The 17,717-nt window shown below is 55.2% G+C and overlaps 1 protein-coding gene across 3 annotated transcripts in view; it reads left to right on the plus strand.

Moving 5' to 3' along the window:
- TRAPPC9 (trafficking protein particle complex subunit 9) overlaps window positions 1-17,717 on the plus strand; it is a 521,456-nt gene that overhangs the window by 399,036 nt on the left and 104,703 nt on the right. For all 3 annotated transcript variants that reach the window (XM_044244893.1, XM_044244892.1, XM_044244894.1), the window contains one exon: window positions 3,693-3,846. In XM_044244893.1, the coding sequence (XP_044100828.1) occupies window positions 3,693-3,846 (154 nt within the window). The remainder of the gene's footprint in view (window positions 1-3,692; window positions 3,847-17,717) is intronic.

Here is a 17,717-nt window from a genome sequence, read left to right on the forward strand (position 1 = left end):
CTCGCCCCAGGTACCAGAGGTCACATGGGTGTGAGCCCGAGCGAGGAGGGCCATGCCGGGAAGCTGTCCTCCACGTGCATGTGGCCAGTCCCGCAGCTCCCGTGCCTCCTTACGGCTTGGTGTTCCCTTGTCGTTCGGAAGAAGGCTTGCCCACTGAGACTATGGACGTGAAGTGACGTCGTCCGGGGTGTGAAGCCCACCCCTGCCGCGGGCGGGTGGTGGCCCATGTGCCCAGATGAGAACTGCGGCCGCCCTTTGCAGAATTGCAGACCGCATTCCAGGCCGTGCGCCCTTGGGGGCGGAGTGGCGTGTGCCTCACGTTGGTGCTCCCATGCACACCCCCACAGTTGTTCCCGTCCCCAGTGCGCTGCTGTCCCCAGTCCGGTGGCTTCCTGACAAAAGCAAACCCCGCAAGCCGTGATGGCTGAAGCCTGTTGCGTGGCTGGACTCAGAGCAGGGCAGCTCCCAGGCACCCGGGCGGAGGGTCCCTCTGCTGCTTCATGGAACGCAGCGGCTTTCGGCGGGCAGAGCGCTCACGCGTGCAGACTCAGCTCCAGGAAAACAGGTTACCGGCCACACGTTGCCCTGGAAGGGAGGATGGAGGAGGGGTGGTGACGCCTAGGGGCTGTGCTCTGAGACCGTGTGGAGAGGTCCAGGCCAGCGGTGCTTCCGGTGGTTTGGGAAAGCAATCCTTGGCTTCGGACATGGCATTCTGGCTATGGGATTTTGAGCTGGGTGACCCTAGTGAGTTAGCTTCTTGGTCCCCCAGCGTTCTCGTCTGTGGGAAAGGAGGGACACCGCCTTCGGGACGCTCGCCAGCCTCACCTGTCGCAGGCGGTGGGGGTGGGGGCTCTGGTAGGTTCAGGGGGCGCTGGTGTGTAGATGAGGCAGCAGGCTTCGCCGTCCCTGGCACTGTGTCCCATGCCAGCTCTGCACACGGCACGACCAAAAGCCGACTCCCTGTTCGGTGCTCGGCACGCCAGCCGGAGGAAGCTGAAGGCGGAGCGGTAGCGCTGAGTCTGGGCGACGGCCTCGATGCGGGCGGCCGGCCCCTGGCGTGGGGCAGCGGCTGATGAGGAAGGAGATCACGTTCCTCCTCCGGCTGCAGTCACTTGGGCGGATGTCCGTGCACAGCGCTTAGCCCGGGCTCGGCGCGGGGCAGGTGTCTGTGAATTTCCACCTCCTTCCGCGTCCGTGTTACGGCACAGCCAGCTTATGCTTTCATCCAGGGTGGAGGGAGGTGGTGCAGTTTGGTGCTTCCTTCTCCAGAAATTGTTCAAAAAGCCGTCCGGAGAAGCCCCCACATCTAATCGCATGGGCGCAGCGTTAGGCGTATGTCCTGCCCCTGAGGATGTGGGGTGCTGGCCGGGCGCTGCCCCTCTGTGTTCAGCAGCGAGAGCCTGGGACCCTGAATGTTGCCAAACACATTTCAAAGGTGAAAGTTATTAGTTGCTTTTGGGTTACCCAGTGAATGGAAATTGGCCTTTTTTAGTGAAAGCTAGGAAATATCCTGACCTTTTGCTTGAAGAGAACACTCGTTTGCCTCGGTCTGCTTTCAAGGTGGGGGCCTGGGGAGAGCCCTTGCTGAGCGGGAAATTAGGGGTGCTCTTGCCGCATGGGTAGACACCTCACGGGGGAAGAAAAGTACATACGAAAGAGCTAATAAGCTTCTGGAAAAATGTTCGGTCTCTGGAGCGATTCAGACCTGCCAATTACAACATCAGCGAAGCAGCATTTCGCCTCTTCCTAGTGAAGACTGAAACTCTGTCCTGGCCAGGATTGCAGGGGCGCGGCGTACGGGGCACCGTCTCGCTGCCCGTGTGCCTCAGGGGGAGCCTGAGAACGAACTCAGCGCCCTCAGCCTTGACCTTTTCTGCCCTCTGGATTCAGTCTCTGCTTCGAGACGGGCTCCACACACAGCGTAAATGCAGACCGGAAACTGAAGCGTGAAGATGTTTAGGATTTTTTCAACAGTAATCTTTTAAAAATTGGGAGAGCTTGGAGTCTGAAAGCAGGGCGATCATTGGGTAAGCGTCATGTGGCCGCATGAGGGGGTGTCCTACAGACTGGTTTCTGGTGATTTGGCAGTGTTCGTAGTGCATTGAAAGTGAAACGGTGCAGAGGCCACCGGGGGGCTCAGCCAGGGAAGCAACCGACTGCTGACTTCTGGCTCAGAGTCGTGATCTTTGTCCTAGGATCGGGCTGCTAATCAGGCTCCTCACTCAGCGGAGCGTCTGCTGTCTCCCTCTCCCTCTGCCCCTGCCCTGCGCTCTCTCTGTCTCTCTGTCTCTCTCTCAAATAAGTCTGGGAAAAAGCAGGTGTAATGTAGTCTATGTATATATTTATGTGCATGCATGTGAGTAAGACAAGATGTGTAATAAATAGAGTCATTCGAACTGCACTGATGTACAAATACATAGGAGAAAGACTAGCATGCAGGTATTACAGTTAGGGTATAGGCTTGGGTCCTTCTTTCTTTTTTATGCTCTTTACTATTTTCCCACCTTTTTCGGTAAGCCTATCTACTTCCGCCATCAGAAAGGAGTCCGTGTAGCTTTCAGATGGAGTTCTGGCTCCGAGAGACCCCGCGTTCTCTGCTGACACACAAGTCTCTCGTTCTCTGGGGCAGCTGAGGTCCGGACACCACCTGGCGGAAGGCCGTATATTTATGGGCAGCTCAGCAGTTTGCTCCAAGCTGCCAGGTGGGGAGTGGAGGCAGGCTGCAGAGTGCCCGGGCCCGGAGCGGAACAAGGGCAAGGTGCAAGGTCAGGCAGCTGCGAGGGGGAGAGGTGAACATTGGCCCAGCGTGGCAGTGGTGGGAAGGCTTGGCTCCCGCCCTGTTTGTTTGGGGAGTAGCTGGTCACAGCGTGCAGGCTTTACCCAGGCCTGAAGACCATGGCGTGGCCTTGCAGACCTCTGCCCTCAGGGACCTAAATTCCGGTAGACCCCATAGACCCTGAAGCCCACAAGTAAGTGTTTTTACAGCTACTGATAAATGCCACGGCAGAGATTAATGGTGTCATGCAGGTGGGGCGAGGGAGGTACCCCGAACACCTTCCTCAAGCTCCAGCCTTGAGAACAGGGTTTCAGGAGGAGAGGGTCCCAGCCTGGGGAGCAGTGAGCACCAAGGCTGAGGCAGGAAGAGCCCAGTGTGTTCTAGAAACTGCTGGAAGTTAGAGAGGGCTGGACACACCAGCAGGTGGGGAGGCTTTGGAGAGGACATGGTAGTGGAGCAGAAACCTGGCAGGGAGGGTGTCACAACAGAGGGTCCCGGGTGCGGGGGCAGATGGGGACAGGCGAGGCACGGCTGGGGGTGCGACTGAGAGACAAGGGGCCACTGCTGAGGCGGCTCTTGGGGTCCCCAGCATTAAATGATTTCCGTCCCCTCTAAGTGCCCACACCGCATCCTGCCTGCCTCACCCTGGTCCAGAAATGATGTTTTCTCTGGGGCAGTGTGAGTCTCCTCTGAGGTTAGGGTCTCTGACTGTGCTCCAGGTCAAGGCTGTGCACTGAATCACCTCCGGGGCTGGTGCTGCCCTGGGAGTATGCCAGTCCCTTTCCTTGGAATGAACCCATTCTGACCTACTGACATGATGAGTCCTACGGTCTCCGGCAGGCCTGTGCTGACGCTCCGACAGGCAGCTGCCGACCCTGCCCTGCTCACTCATTCTCTGCTGTTTCCCCTCTCTTAGAATGGCCATTCAAGTGGACAAGTTCAGCTTCGAGAGTTTCCCAGAATCCCCTGGCGAGAAGGGACAGCTTGCAAATCCGAAGCCCCTGGAGGAAGAGAGGCAGGAAGCCCGTGGCCTGGAGATTGACAGCAAGCTGGACGTCCACTGGAGAATCATATCCTTTTTATGGCAGCCACCTTGGCGTGTGGTGCCCCCTGCTTGGGGCTTGTGCTCCCCAAGAATTACCCTGGGGGGCTTCACCGCCAGGTGCTCAGCATGCAGAGCTCAGAAAGGGCGTGCCAAGGAGACGCAGACCGTGGCTATCCTTCCTTAGCCCCTTCCCCGTCCCAGGCTCCCACCGAGAAAGGGTGGATTCAGGGCGAGGGAAGGCCACCTCCCTGAAATGTCGTGGGTCACGTGTTTCTTGCCAGCATCGATTGTGTTAGCGACGCGTTCTCACGCTGGCCTCCCAATGCTGGGCTTGGGAAGCGTCGCAGAGTGACAATTCGACACAGGACGGACGCAGTTGCTGGGCAGCTGGGGGGTGTGGCACAGGTCCCGAGGCCCGAGAGCGGCCCACGTGACCTGCCATCACGCCGGAGTCCCGGGTGCACTCACGTTTGCACTCGGCCGTCCTGCAGAACATCTGCTTTGGGGCAGTGTTCCTCGAGGCACCCGAGAGGCCGAGGGGGTGGGAAGAGGCTTCCACGAGGCTTCCTGGCCTCGCTGGGCATGGCTGTGCAGGCTGGGGGTTTGCTGCACCTCAGGGGCCGGGCCAAGCATCCTGTCGAGCCTGTGAGGTTCAGGGGAGGAAGCACAGGGCACTCAGGAAGGCTTCACAGAAGGGGTGACATTAGAGGGGCTTCTGTAGGGGTGGGCGATGTCCTAGAGGTCTGCGGTGTTAGGGGATGGTTTGCACAAATATCCCCCAGGAAGAGGCCACTCCGATGTGCCTGCCTCAGTCTCCTTGTTCGTGCCTGGATCCTGTGCTCTGTAGTGTCAGGTCGTCCTGGACCATCTCGCGGGGTTCTGGGAAGGTCCTCAGTCTGCGGCTGGTGTTTTCCAGGAGTTGAGGCATGTTCCCTTGTGTACACTCCAGAAAATCTGGGGCTGGCGGACCTGCATCCCCAAGTTGCTGGGACAAAATAAGCACTTCCCATGTCACATCGGAGGACTGGGGAACCAGACATTGAAAACCGAGTGCCTAGGGCCTCCGTACCACAGCGGCCCACCACGGGGTTCCGGTGTTTGCCTTTGTCCAACGGGATGTGAAAAGGAGGGGTGACTGGAGCCTCCCTCCCCCACTCCCCCCCAACCAGTGCCTGCTGGTGGAATGACAGAGTGACAGAGCCCCAGAGGCAGTGGTGTTCACCCCGCACACCAGCCCTGCTGTTTCCTATGTTCCTCCTGCCTCTGACTAGTGCTCTTGCTCCCCTAGGGAGAGGTGAGCTGAGCCCCCAGCCAGGAAGTGGTGGGGCTGCCTGCCTATTGGTGTTGAGGGTAAAGCCCTGTTCCCAGTCCTGCTGTCAGGGAGGGTCGGGGGACAGCAGGAGGCCATGGCTCTTCTGTCCTGATATCTGTGGTCACGACGCTGAAGCTCAGGGAGCTGGAGAGGTTCTGCAAACTCCGAGATGCTCGCTCCTGGGCGTCAGGGCCTTTGCTTCACGCCGGGAGCTCAGTGCAGAGCCAGGAGGCCTGGCTGTGGATGAGTCCACCTCAGCCCCCTGGAGGCAGAGGCAGTGTGTTTGGCAGGCCCGGCAGGAAGGCATCATCCTTTTGAGTCATCTCACTGTGGGTCCAGATAAGAGCAGGAAGCCTTGAAATGGGGGGTTTGCGCCCCTGCCTCCCCGGTGCCAGGGCTACCGCGGCACCTGCTAAAGATACACCTGCCACTCTCTGGTGCCACCACTGGGTGGGCCCAGGTCGTTCACCACAGCGGAGGGCTCTGCCGTTTCGTCTCAGTGGTGACAACCGCCCGCCCAGGTCAGCCTTAGGATGCGGGGTGCAGGCACGTAACGGAAGCCCTCGGCCGGGATGTGCTTCATCTGATGGGGTGATGCTGACCCTCAAAGTATTTGTGTTCTCTGAAAACAATGACCAAAACAAGCCAGAGGTGTTTTGGGGTTTCTCTTCTTTCAACTCTGCCTCTTTCAGGAGGTCGACATCCCTGTTTTCTGTGTTGGCTCAATAACTCATGCAGCAACTATGTACATGTACGGACACATCTGTCTCCTGGATGTGGCGATTAGAAGTTTGGGGAGACTGTCCCTCTAGGCGGATCCGATTAGAGAGGAAGAGTATTAAGGGTCTCTCTGTCTCTCATCTGGCAGCGACATCTGGCGTGGGTGCATAGCAGACTTTTGCTATTGCAAACCTGGATCCAAGCAGATGGAAAGACCAAAGACTGAATTGGCTAATATTTCTATTATGCATTTTAGTAATATTTTCTCAATATTTAGACTTTATACAAAAATTTGAGCCTAATTTGACACTCATCTGCAGTAATAAAAACAGTCCGTCTGTAGCGTGAGAGGCTGCATAGACCCGTTGATGGGAATTGTGGCTCTTGCAGTAGATGCGGACACGCCTGTCTCCGCTGTGTCTGCCGTGACCGGACGAGCAGCCCGGGCAGGCCAGGAACTCCAGCCCCACTGTTCACCCGGTGAGGAGCCAGACGTTCGTTTACGCTCATGTGCTGGGTCCTGGAGATGCCCTTAGTCGAGGGAGGAGCAGACACAGAAATGGGGACTTAAAGCGCACCCCGGAAGGGCTGAGGCAGGAGCCTTCCTGAGTGAGGGCTGGCACGTCCCGGAGGCTGAGCGCAGCAGCGACCTATGTCATTGGCCGTGACTGGTAACACAGCTTGCAGACCAGAGGGGCAGTGGGAGCCAGGGGCCTCCCTTCCCCCACCCCTCCTTCCTTCCTCTCAGCTCCCTCTTTCCCTCCCTGCCAGCCTCAAAAATCTGTATGAAACTCTCTCTCCTGTGTAACTCCTTATCACCAGTCTGAGCCTGCTCATTTTTCCTCTTTGGCAAGAGGAACCGGCTGGTATGTAGCGTCTGTGTGGTCTTCTGGGGGGTGGGGGTCTGGGCCTGCACAGACATCATCAGGCCCAAGAGCCAGGCTCACGTGACCAACACTGATGCCTTCTGGGTGAACACATGCTTGCTTCCCGCTGCTCGGCACCGTCTCCTTCTTGCCGCCTTCCCTGCCAGCTTCCATGGTTGGGCAGTCTTTGCTGAACTTGGGAAGCCTTGATAGATCCGATTTTGTGGTCAACAGGTAATAGCCGTCCACGTGTAAAGGTAGGAAGCACCCATATTTGGCTTTAGGATGGGACCAAGGATCCTGCATGGTTGGGGCCTGAGCCCAGGACCGAAGGCCCAGCTCTGCTGCTTCCGGCGTCCGGTGGGGAGGCTGTGGCCCGAGGGACACGTGTCCCTGTCTGTTCAGTCAAGGTGAGATTACCCCCTCAGGTTTGCTGTAGGATTGCGTCTCACCATCTCTTCTGCTCTTTGGATCTCAACCAGGATAATCCCGTTTTTCTGACCCCAGACTGGCAAAACTGACAGTACTCTGGTTTGAGAACTAAGTGCGTTTTGGAAGTAAACTGACTCACTGGAGGTAACAGCCAGGATCCCAAAACTCGTGTCCTTTCCTACTGCCTGCTTGAAGTAAGGTCCTGCGGCTCTCGTGTAGGCCCAGCACCCAACCCTGGAGGGTGTCTGCAAGGGGCGCCCCCTCTCCCGCCAGCAGAACCGGAGCTGCTCCCGTGACCCAGCCTTGGACGGGCTCATCCCGCACAGGAAGCAGTGGGCCAGGCCTCGGCCGCGCCCCTACTTCCACCTCTGATCAGACCTGTCGCCGGAGTTTGGGACTGTAGTTCTGAGCACACCTCGGCGTAGCTGGTTCTGGGGTGGTCGGAGATTGGCCAGATCTGTTTCCACTTTCCATTTGTAACTGGGGAGAGGGGGGCCCCCCAGGGTCTGACCAAGTCTTCCTCATCCTTGACAGTTTAGCTCACATGTCCTGTGTCCCGAGCCCACTCTGTTGTTGACCTCTACCGCTCTCGTCTCAGCCGGCCGGAGCTGCTACTTCCCTCCTACTCCTACAACACTCAGTGCCTCGCTCTTTTTGTTACCATCTTGACCAAGTTCAGGAAGGTTCATTTTGTTCCCAAGTTCACTGCGTCCTCGCCGGGCTGTGCCGTTCCTGGGTCTGTGCGGTGTCCTGTTCCCTTAGCAGCTACTTCCTGCTGACTGGCGCTGTGCTGGGCTTGTGCTAGGCGCCGGGGACTTCTGCAACGGGCAGCATGGGGTGTGGGCCCTGCCCTGCTGGTGCGTGCTCCTTTCCTGGCCTCTGTGCTGCATGTAGTCGCCAGCGTGTAGGTATTAAAATCGTTTGGTAAAATAAAAAGGTTTAAAAAAAATAAAGCCATTTGGTGAATGCATGGCTTGCGTCTCTTTGATGGCGCAGACGGAAAGGTTTCCGGCTTAGCTGCACTATGCCGAGGGCTGTAGCGGACGTGTGAAGGGAGTTTTAATGAGCAAGATTAGTCTTATTGGAAGCCGGGCTCTGCTTCCAGAGGGCAGCCGTGCACAGACGATCTGTGCTGGAAACAGACGAAGGATGAGCATGGAGCAAGCTCGGTGTCCTCTCCCGCTCTCGTTTTCCTGGTTTCTGTTGCAAATCTCCCTCCAAGAGCATCTCAGGGGTTGGCAGGATACTTGCTGACATATCAGAATCCATCCCCGTGTAGGTTTCATGGCAAGAGCTGGACGCACACTTCAGCTGATCCCCATAAAAGCCAGTGACCCGGACCATCTGGACAGCGTCTCTGCCAGGTGGTCTGATAAGCACGTGTCTCCTGGGTTCTGTCTGGAGGCCCTTTGGAACCATCTGGCTGCTTCGGGGGCCAGGTAGAGACTCAAGGAGCCCAGCCGTAGCCTGGGTTTTAGATGCCAGAGGACTGCCGGCCCAGAGCGGGAGCTGGAATATCTTTGCAGCACGCAGAGGTCACTTACACGCAGGTAGCCAGCACGTGGAGGGACACGGAGCAGGGCAGCTGCTCTGAGCACAGGGCCATGCGTCTGGACCAGGCTGTGCGTTACCAAGCAGTGTCTGGCCTTGCCAACACCAGTCGACCTTGTGAACCTGGGAGGCTTCACGGGCTCTGACATTTGTGTCTGGATTTTGCTGGAGTTTCACAAGCATGTTCCTGCAAGACCGTCAGCCCAGTGTCCTCAGTTTGGTTGGTCCTGACCAGGACAGTCGGCCTGGGACACGGCCACGCCTGGCTTCTCAGTTTTCCAGACCACATTCTTCCCAGTAAGGGGAATGTGCCTCCAGCTGACCCCGCCTCCCTTTTAAGGCAGGGCCAGAGATTAAACTGTGGGCAGGGGCCTGCCCCAGGTCACCCTTGACCCTTCCTAGTGGGCTTGTCGTTTGTTTTCTGAGAGGCTTAATGGAGCCAGGGCTTCCCATCCCCTGAGAAAACAAACAAACAAATGAATTTCTTACAACAAGATCCCTCTAAAACACAGTGCAGTAGGCTTTTCCAGTAGCCCTGTCAAGAGAAAGAGTTTAATCTAAATGGATTTCATACAAACACCTCCTGTCGTCAGTGTGGATTTCTGGATCACCTTAAGCAAAATTCAGGGTTCGTTTTGTGTCTGCCTCGAGGGAGTTCAGTGTCTCCAGCTGCTGCCAGTCCCTCGACTCCGAGGCCTTCCAGCTCCCGGCGGAGCAGTGCTCCCGGCCAGAGAGGAGCACAGTGCCTGACTTTTGACCTCTGATCCCTTACCGTTGCCCCGGCTCCTGGGCCCGTGGACCCAGACTTGAGGGCTATCTCCCCCAAATCCAGACATGGTGGCCAAGCTCACCTTGAGTCCCTCTGAGAGGAGTCAGGGTTTAACACGCAGCATCGATTTCGGAGTTGGCTTGGGGGGTCAGGAGGGGCTTCCTGAGCCGGCGGAGATATTAACGTGAGTGTGTGGTCTGCATGTGTATGCACACGTGAGTGCAGTTCATGTGCACGCACATGTGCTACAGCGTGCTTGTGAACATCACACAGATCTATATGCACCGTGTGTCATTAGGTGCATGTCCCGGTGCAACACCTTCTGTGTCCTTTCGTTTTGACCGTTACTATGAGGGTGTGTCTAATAGACTCACGCAGTGACCGCTCACGCCTGTCAGGTGTGTGCTAAGGGCTGTACTGTTCTGAGTGATTTACCTGGATGGGCTCGTTTAATTTTCACAAAGAGCCCTAGGAAGTGGTTTTAGGCACATTCCACAGATGGGGAAACTGAGACCCCGTGAGATTCTCCCACTCTCGTCCCAGGTCACCAGCCAGTGAGGCGCGGAGCTGGGATTTGCGCCCAGCTGCCTGGCTTCAGGTTGTGGCTCTTGGCTCCATGCCGGGCATCCGGTCTCTGCCAAGGCCTCTGTGTGCCCCCGTTTTTCAGAGAAAGTTGAATGAGGTTGCAGCATCCCTCAGACACCCTGCTGGTCAGTGCTGCCCCCACCCTGGGTTCTCCCCACTTTGCTGGCCCTACCCTCAGCCCGGCAGGACGGGCGGAGCTGTACTATTGCACACTGTCCCTGGGCAGCTCACTGGGCCATGTGGCATTTCCCGTCTAGTTGGGTCTCTGACCTCAGGGAGCTGAGCCGAGGTATAGGCCACCCCCGCGGGGGGGAGAACAACCCACATCAGCATTCCCAAAGTTCGCGGTGCAGATTGGAAAACAGTCATGGGAAAGAGGCTCATTAATCACTTAAAGCAGCCTTTCCATTAGTGTAATTTCTATTTATGGCAATCTGCTAATTTATTTGAGCTGAAGTGGGGCTGGGCTAAGTCCCTGCACCTGTCGTTTCTCCAGGTCTGGCTCGTGGGTGCAGACAGTCCATCTTCCTCGGGGAACGCTCGAAGTGCAGGCCTGTCCCCTCCGGCTCCCGCACCTGGAAGCCAGCTTGGAAGTGACTGTCGGCTGCTCCCTGGTGATGGGCTTCCAGATTTGCTCCATAGGCTGTGGGTAAACTAGGAGTTCAGATCGAGGGGCAGGGCCGGGAGGACTCGGGCCCCTGGGCTCCGCAGGGTCTGGCTGAGCCCTGGGCGGCCGGATCATCCAGGGAGAGTTGGTTGAGCAATCCTTTTTTTTTTTTTTTTCTTCCCTAAAATAGAAGACAAGTTCATGGTAAACTTCAGCTCCATGAACAAAGACAAGGTCTCAGAAACTGCTCAGTGTTTGCAAATCGCAGTACGGCGCCACATACTTCAGTGCTAACGGGCTAGCTGAAGATGAGTGGGAAGGTGCGTTATTAGCTTTCTGCATTTTCCTTGCATCTAGCTGTTTTCTAAAGATCTGGAAGTAAGCATCTGTGGTTCCCAAGACAGGCAGAAGATTAACTGTGTATCATGAGAATGCTGTAAAGGCTGTGTACAAATACTAAGTTTCCTTAACAACGATGAATGACCCTCAGTCATATGTAAGGCTCACATAACAGACTGGGCTCCGGAAGAGTAGGAAGGCTCTCATCTAGGCCTTTCATGCCTAGCCCCTACCGCAGTGCACAGAGTGGGTGTTGACAGATACTTGCTGTGAGTCACTGGAATGGGGAGGCACATGGGGACAGAGGCAGGCCGCTGGGACAGCATAGACACACTACAGGGTGCAGCCGTCACAGACAGGGAAGAAGGAAGGGGTGACTTCTGGGCTGGTGCTGAGTCAGAGGGGACATCCCCAGTAAGGTGAGGTTGAGGCTCCAGTCAACAGAATGGCTGAGAAGGTTCCAGGTTGGGGAGAACACAGGAGTAAGGGCACCAGGGCAGGACACCACCCACCTGTCTTAAGAAGTGCCCGTAGTTCAACATGGCTGGTACACATTCTTGGGTGCAGGGTGTGCGAAGGAAGAGGTCAACAAGCAGAGGAAATCATGGGCACCTGTATGAGGGTCTGGGGAGTTGGGTTTTATCCCAAGAGCTGTGGCCAGCCACTGCAGGATTCTGGGCAGGGAGCTGTGTCTTCAGACTCTGGCGGGGCTCCTCCCCCCTCACTCCCTGGGGGCCTGCTGTCACCGTAATGGATTTGTGTCTGGTTTCGGGATTTTGCTGCCTTTTGGGAATTCAGCACTAGAGTCTGTAGAGCTGTGTGGGGCAGTGCAGGGCTGTCTCTGCTGTCTCTTTCTGTCTCTTGGTGAGGCCCTTATAAGGCGTTGAGTTGAAATAGAGGCTCACTGCCAGGACTGGGGTTCCTGTTGGGCTCTAGGTATTTGACACCCATTTCTGCTCTCAAGGGTTACAGTGGAAAAGCAGAGTAATGGTGCCGCTCTGAGCCTTGTCTGTGGGGAAGGAATATAGCACCTCTCTCTGAGCGAGGGCTTACCTGTCGTGTTTGGTTGCGCATCTTCTGTAAGCACAGGCCTCCGGTAGTAGGTGCTCAATAAATGTCCACTCCCTCAAGCTTATGTGGGCAGTGACTTGTCAACAAACTGTGGCCCTTACGGGTTATAACTTGAAGCTCCTTCTGCGTTATTCCTGGAAAAACTGACCTCCTCAGTTGGCTTTTTCTGCCTCCCAGCTCCGTAGATCTGGAGTTAGGGGCTTGGAGGTAGGAAACCTGGTCTTGCCCCCAGGGTGCTCACTCTGGCTGCGTTGGGGAGTCACTTATGACAATAGATGTTTGCAGCTCATAACCAGTGCTATGTGGGAATTAGGAGGGAGCCTACAAGCTCTGGAGTGATCTACCCCAGGGAATGTGTTGAAATGGAGTTCCATTCTGATGCATCACAATGTCAGTTTGTGTCCAGGGAGACCTTGGAATGTGGTGGTGGCTCAGGGGCCAAGCAGGATTCTATAACCCTGAAGGTTTTACATACCTATAAATAGGAAGGGCTTGAGGGACGGCCTGCCGGGGGTTGGGTTGGTGCCAGTATTGGCCAGTCGGGGGCTATGCTTGCCACGTGGGAATCATCATCTCCCTGCCTCCCACCTTTCCGGGAGAGGACCTCACTTACATATGCCAGGTCCTGCTGGAGCTAAATACCATTATCTTAGCTGTAGGCCACACCGGTGCCCTGCATGGGCTTGAGCCAAAATTGCCAAACACATCTGTGTCCCCACTGCCTTCAGGTTCTACCTCAGAACTTCATGGTCACCTCACACAAGGAAGAATAAGCCTTTTGGTGTCCAAGAGACTTTTGGCCTCAGTGAAGTGCCTTCTGAGGTACCTGTTCTGAGTCTGTTCCTTTAAAGGCATCTTAAAGGTGAGGTCCTGACCTAGTCCGTCTGCTGGGTTAACACTGTGGCATTAAGATGCATCTCACTGGAAACGTGTGGCACGTACGAAGAAAGTCTGGCAGGGGATGTGCAGCGCACTTAGAGTTGAAGAACCGAATGTGAACCTTACACTCCCCCTTCTTGGCTGTGTGATTTTGGAAAAGTTTCTTACCATCCCTAAAGAGGTTTTATTGATCTGACATTGTTATAAGGGCTGTATGAGATGATCTGTAGGTAACTGACACATAACGCATGCTCAGGAAAAAGCAGCAGACATTTATTGAGCACCTGCTGTGTGTCAGGCTGGTGACCTGTGGCTCACCACCACAGGTGGTCCTCTGAATTCAGCTAAGCAGTTGGGAAGGCATGGCTGCTTGCTCTTTGACCTTGCTGGTTTGGGGAAGGGAGGTCAGAAGAGGTTCATACTGAGCAAGATCCAGTCCCAGACCCTGGGCCTCATGGCTCACCACCTCCAAGGATTTGTGACCTGTAGGAGGAGTGCGCAAAGGGCAGTGACTTCAGGGAACTCAATTGTGTCTTTGAGGCAGAAGTAGCAAGCATGGAGGGCGCCAAACATGGAATTTGCTGTTCCTTGCTGGGGAGTTAGATGCTCCCTGTGGAAGGCCCCAGAAGCAGAATGAGAGTTGTGCTAACCTTAGCTGGGACCTTGTGTTCTCTTTTGGCTCAGGCACATGGGTTATTTTGTGATTACTGTGGATGTGGCCTAGTACACCTGCAAAGCCTGGGTGCACACCAGCGGAGTTTCCACAGTCCTGTTGCAGAGTTACCAGCCCTGCCTTGTAAGGGAAAGGAGCAGAATCTCAGGATAGTGACTCTCACTGACTACTTGGAGATGTGACTGCTGGGTTTTGGGTGACGGGAAAGGGCTTTAAAGGGAGGGAGCCTTTCAGCACCACGGACAGGTCCCGCCACTTGTCTGCCCTGCTCCACACCAGGTTTCCTGAGAATGGATAGTGTTTAGAGAGAACTCTCAGAAAGTGCGGTGCAGAACATGGGCTCTAGGGTCAGTCTGCTTGAACCTGCCACTTCATAGCTCTGTCGGCTTTCTTACTCTCACCTTGCACCTGAGTTAAAAAAATAAATAAATAAACTTTGAACAGAACTAGCAGTCCCTGCCTTATACCCGTCAGGTTCTAAAGTCTTAATTTAAAGACAATATGAATTGAAAAAATACATATTACACACTTAACAAAGAGCCTCTCTCATGGGAGGCACTTTGGAAATGTTCTAATAGAAGCAGTGGGATTGTGGTCCCCATCACCATTTATCCATCTCTTGCCCAGATGCCAGGATCTATGTATTTAAGGAACAGTAGCAGCTGCCACCTCTACCTTCGTTGTGGGATGTTTGCGGTCTTGCCTGTAATAGTGAGCAAGAAAGGCAGCTACATGACTGACTGGTTGGATGGCTTTGCATTTGTGTGTCCAGGCTCAGACACCAGGCTGTTTTTTGGTGGCTTATGGGGCTGAAAGGGAGGGGTGGTACCTGCAGGTAATTAGCTTTATTAGCTCAGCTGTATAATTTTATGGCTCACATCCGAAAGCAAATTAATACAAAAATATGCTATGGAATGGTTTCCAAAACCCCAATGCCATTTGGCAACTTTGTAATTACTCACACGCTAACCTGCCCCGCTAACTAATCATCGCAAAGCTCCTCATCCTGGCCACGTTCATTAGGCGCTATTTCTATTTTGCAAGCACCGTGGTGCGATCTGCTTTGAAAGTCTGGCATATTTATTTTTCATAAGAGGCAGTAATATGCCATATTCTGAGGTCTTCATTTTACACCCCTGGAAAGACTCAGGAAAGAAAGAATCATGAAAATGTGCATATTAAACCCAAATCTGCCAGCCCACCTGCATGCTGAGCTCTTCCTTCCGGGTGGGATGAGGCACGTTGACTTTTCTCAGCCCTGACCTCGGAGCTCCGTCATCGTGCCCACGCTGTATCAGGTCTGCAACTGCTTCCAGCAGAACTGCACTGTTTATTTTTTCTAAAATTTTTATTTTAAATATGTAAAATATGTACATGGTTCAAATTTTTCTTAAAAAAGAGTGTTCCCCTCTTGCCTGTCCTCCCCAAATGCCCATTTTTCTTCATCCCTTCCATGTATTTCAGAATTTCTCTCTGAAACTCTACGTAATATATAGACTTTTTTTGTTTTTACACAAAAGCATGTGCTGTTTCACATCATGGTTTTTTCACTGAACTGTATGCCTCGGAAAACTTTGCATACTCATAACTAACTTTCTCCCTTTCCAGTAGTGGAGTGTGGTCTTGTGCCTGTATTCCCATGGCTTTGCCATTATGGGGGGTTTCAAGCTTCGGAACTTTTGCTGCTCTGGTCACAGTATCATTGAGCACGTCATCTTTCCCTTCTGGAGCCGTGCTGTGGGGAAGCACCAGCATGCCAGAGTTGGGGGGCGCTCTGGGAGGATCCCCACTCCATCCTCCTCCTCTGTCTACGTGGCACAACTGTTGCCTCCCACCAGGTGAAGGGAACACGGAAAGTGCTTGCCACAGAGCCCGCCCAACAGGAGTGTTCCCGACATTTATACCCTTCTGTGTCCCCCTCTCCAGCACCCCGTTGTGTGTCTTTTAGTCTGAGACTTGGAATTCACCTGGGAGCCTTTCCTGTACTGGGAATTGGTCACCACTCTGCCAGTGAATTTCTGTGTGCCTGTGAGTCATGTGGCCCATCAGATCTTAGATGAAACCCAAACCGAAGAAAGGAAAGCTGCCTCCTTTTGCTGGTACTGTGTACGCAATCCCACTTCCCTCCAGCTCTTTGATGCCAAATGAATCACAGAGAGCTTTGCCAGGACCTGGCTATGAGCTAAGGAAGGGGGCTTGGTACCTTTTTTTTGAAAGAGAAAGTACCTCTTCACATGGTGGTCACAAAGGGAGAGAAGGGAAACACAACTGCTCGTCTCCACTGCCAGCCAGCCCCTGGGCTCTAGGTCTTCATCAGACTCCCCAGGGGATGTGTTTCCCCAGCAGGAGGTTCCCTCTGGGTGTTGCTGGGGCCATGGCGGCAGGGGGATGCTGGCCTGAGTGGGTGGTAGGCTGAAGGCTTGGGACTGACTCAGCACAGGTGGTGGCTCCCAGGAAGGTCACCACTTCTCCCAATCACAGTGTCTGTGCTCTCACTGGGGCTGGCAGTGGCCTGATCCTGGGTCACTCCCCTCAGGAGGGAGAAGAGCCCTTCCTTACCCTGCTCCCCATGGATCTTGTTGGCTCAGGGCCTGGAAGAGGGGAGTCCCAGCCTGGGGCTGACAGGAGACGCCCCCTCTCAGAGACTCACCCCAAGTGAGAGGCTTCTGAGTCCTCTTGGAACGGATGGTGCCTGTGTTGCCCTGCGGTGGTGGGTTGTGCTGCGGCAGCCGATTGAGCAACAAGGATGCAAGCCGACCAGCCGCGTGGTGGCCGCGGCAGGCTTGCAGTGCTGAGCGGTGGCCACAGAGGAGGCCACGGAACTGCACCAGCGTTGCCTGGGAGTGTCTGCAACCAGGTGGGTTCACGTTAGCCAAGAACCCCAGCCACACTCCCCGCTAGTCCCCTGTGCTGCTGGGCAATGGGCCAGGCCTCGTGGCCATTGGTCACTCGCAGCGGGCAACCCACCAACCTTTCTGAGACTCTGTCCTCACGTGTTGGACAGTAATAGCCACACGTGCCTGGCCCTGGGCCGAGGGCTCCGGCGGCTGTCCCCGTGATGCTGGACTCATTCCATCGGAGGGTCCTACTCTCCTCGCTCTAGCAGCGACTGTGCTGGGCCACCCGTACCAGTGGAGGTCTGTCTCTGACGAGCAGCACCCATTTCCCCACGCCCGCCGTCATGCAAATATGCACACAGGCTTCATTCGTGAAGTGATTTCAGCACTCAGCAAGCCGCCCCTGGGTCCCGGGCACTATGCAGGATGCTGGCACTCGAAAGACGAGGAAAGGTGCTCCGGAGGCAGCCAGGGAGATGGACATCGAGGCACCAATGGCTGTAATCCTTGAAGCAGAGCCACGAAGAGCCCTGTTGAGATGTTGTGTGCGCATGTGTGTGCGGGGTGTTCCACGTAGGGGCACGGGCGCTGGTCTGAAAGCCAGGGTAGGAGTCTGCCGGGCAGGAGGGGAAGGAGGTTCGAGTGCAGTGAGGTGCCTGTCCCTCCTGGGGGGGGTCTCTGCGTGCGTATCTGTGTGGGACACTGCGCTCCCTTCTCCCTCCAGGAAAGCCGCGCGCTGTTCCCCGAGGAGTTTCTCTCCCTGTTCTGCTCCTCACCTTGAGAAGTCACTTAATATGGAGTGTCGTATGTTAAAATTAGGATATTCAGATCTGTGGGTGGAAAGGAAGAAAAACAATCATTCAGTCATTATCCATGGAAATTAAACTCCGTACGGTGCTGTGTTCATAAAAGACAGAGAACTTCCCGGCCAATAAATTCTTAATATGAAGCAATTCCTCTTGAGAAAATTAAATTTCTGGGAACCGCGGGTGGGTTGCCATTTACTCCGAGGAGCGGCTGTTTGCGCAGGTGATGTTACCTGGGCTGGGGTTGAGAAAGCCCGTTGTCTTCAGCTGCTGTGAACACAGGTGGCCCAGCCGGCGGGCCACGCTGAGCCTCAACCCGGCGGGCTGAGCCCCTGTTCCTCCCGGAGAGCCAGGCAGCCAATCACAGGTAGCTGCAGGTGTCTCTGCACCCCACTGTGGGCCCTAATGTCTGGTTCTGGGGAGAATCACTTCTAGGAGCTCAGAGTCGT

Source organism: Neovison vison, chromosome 4 (genome assembly GCF_020171115.1).
Source record: "Neovison vison isolate M4711 chromosome 4, ASM_NN_V1, whole genome shotgun sequence".
Lineage (NCBI taxonomy): Eukaryota > Metazoa > Chordata > Mammalia > Carnivora > Mustelidae > Neogale > Neogale vison.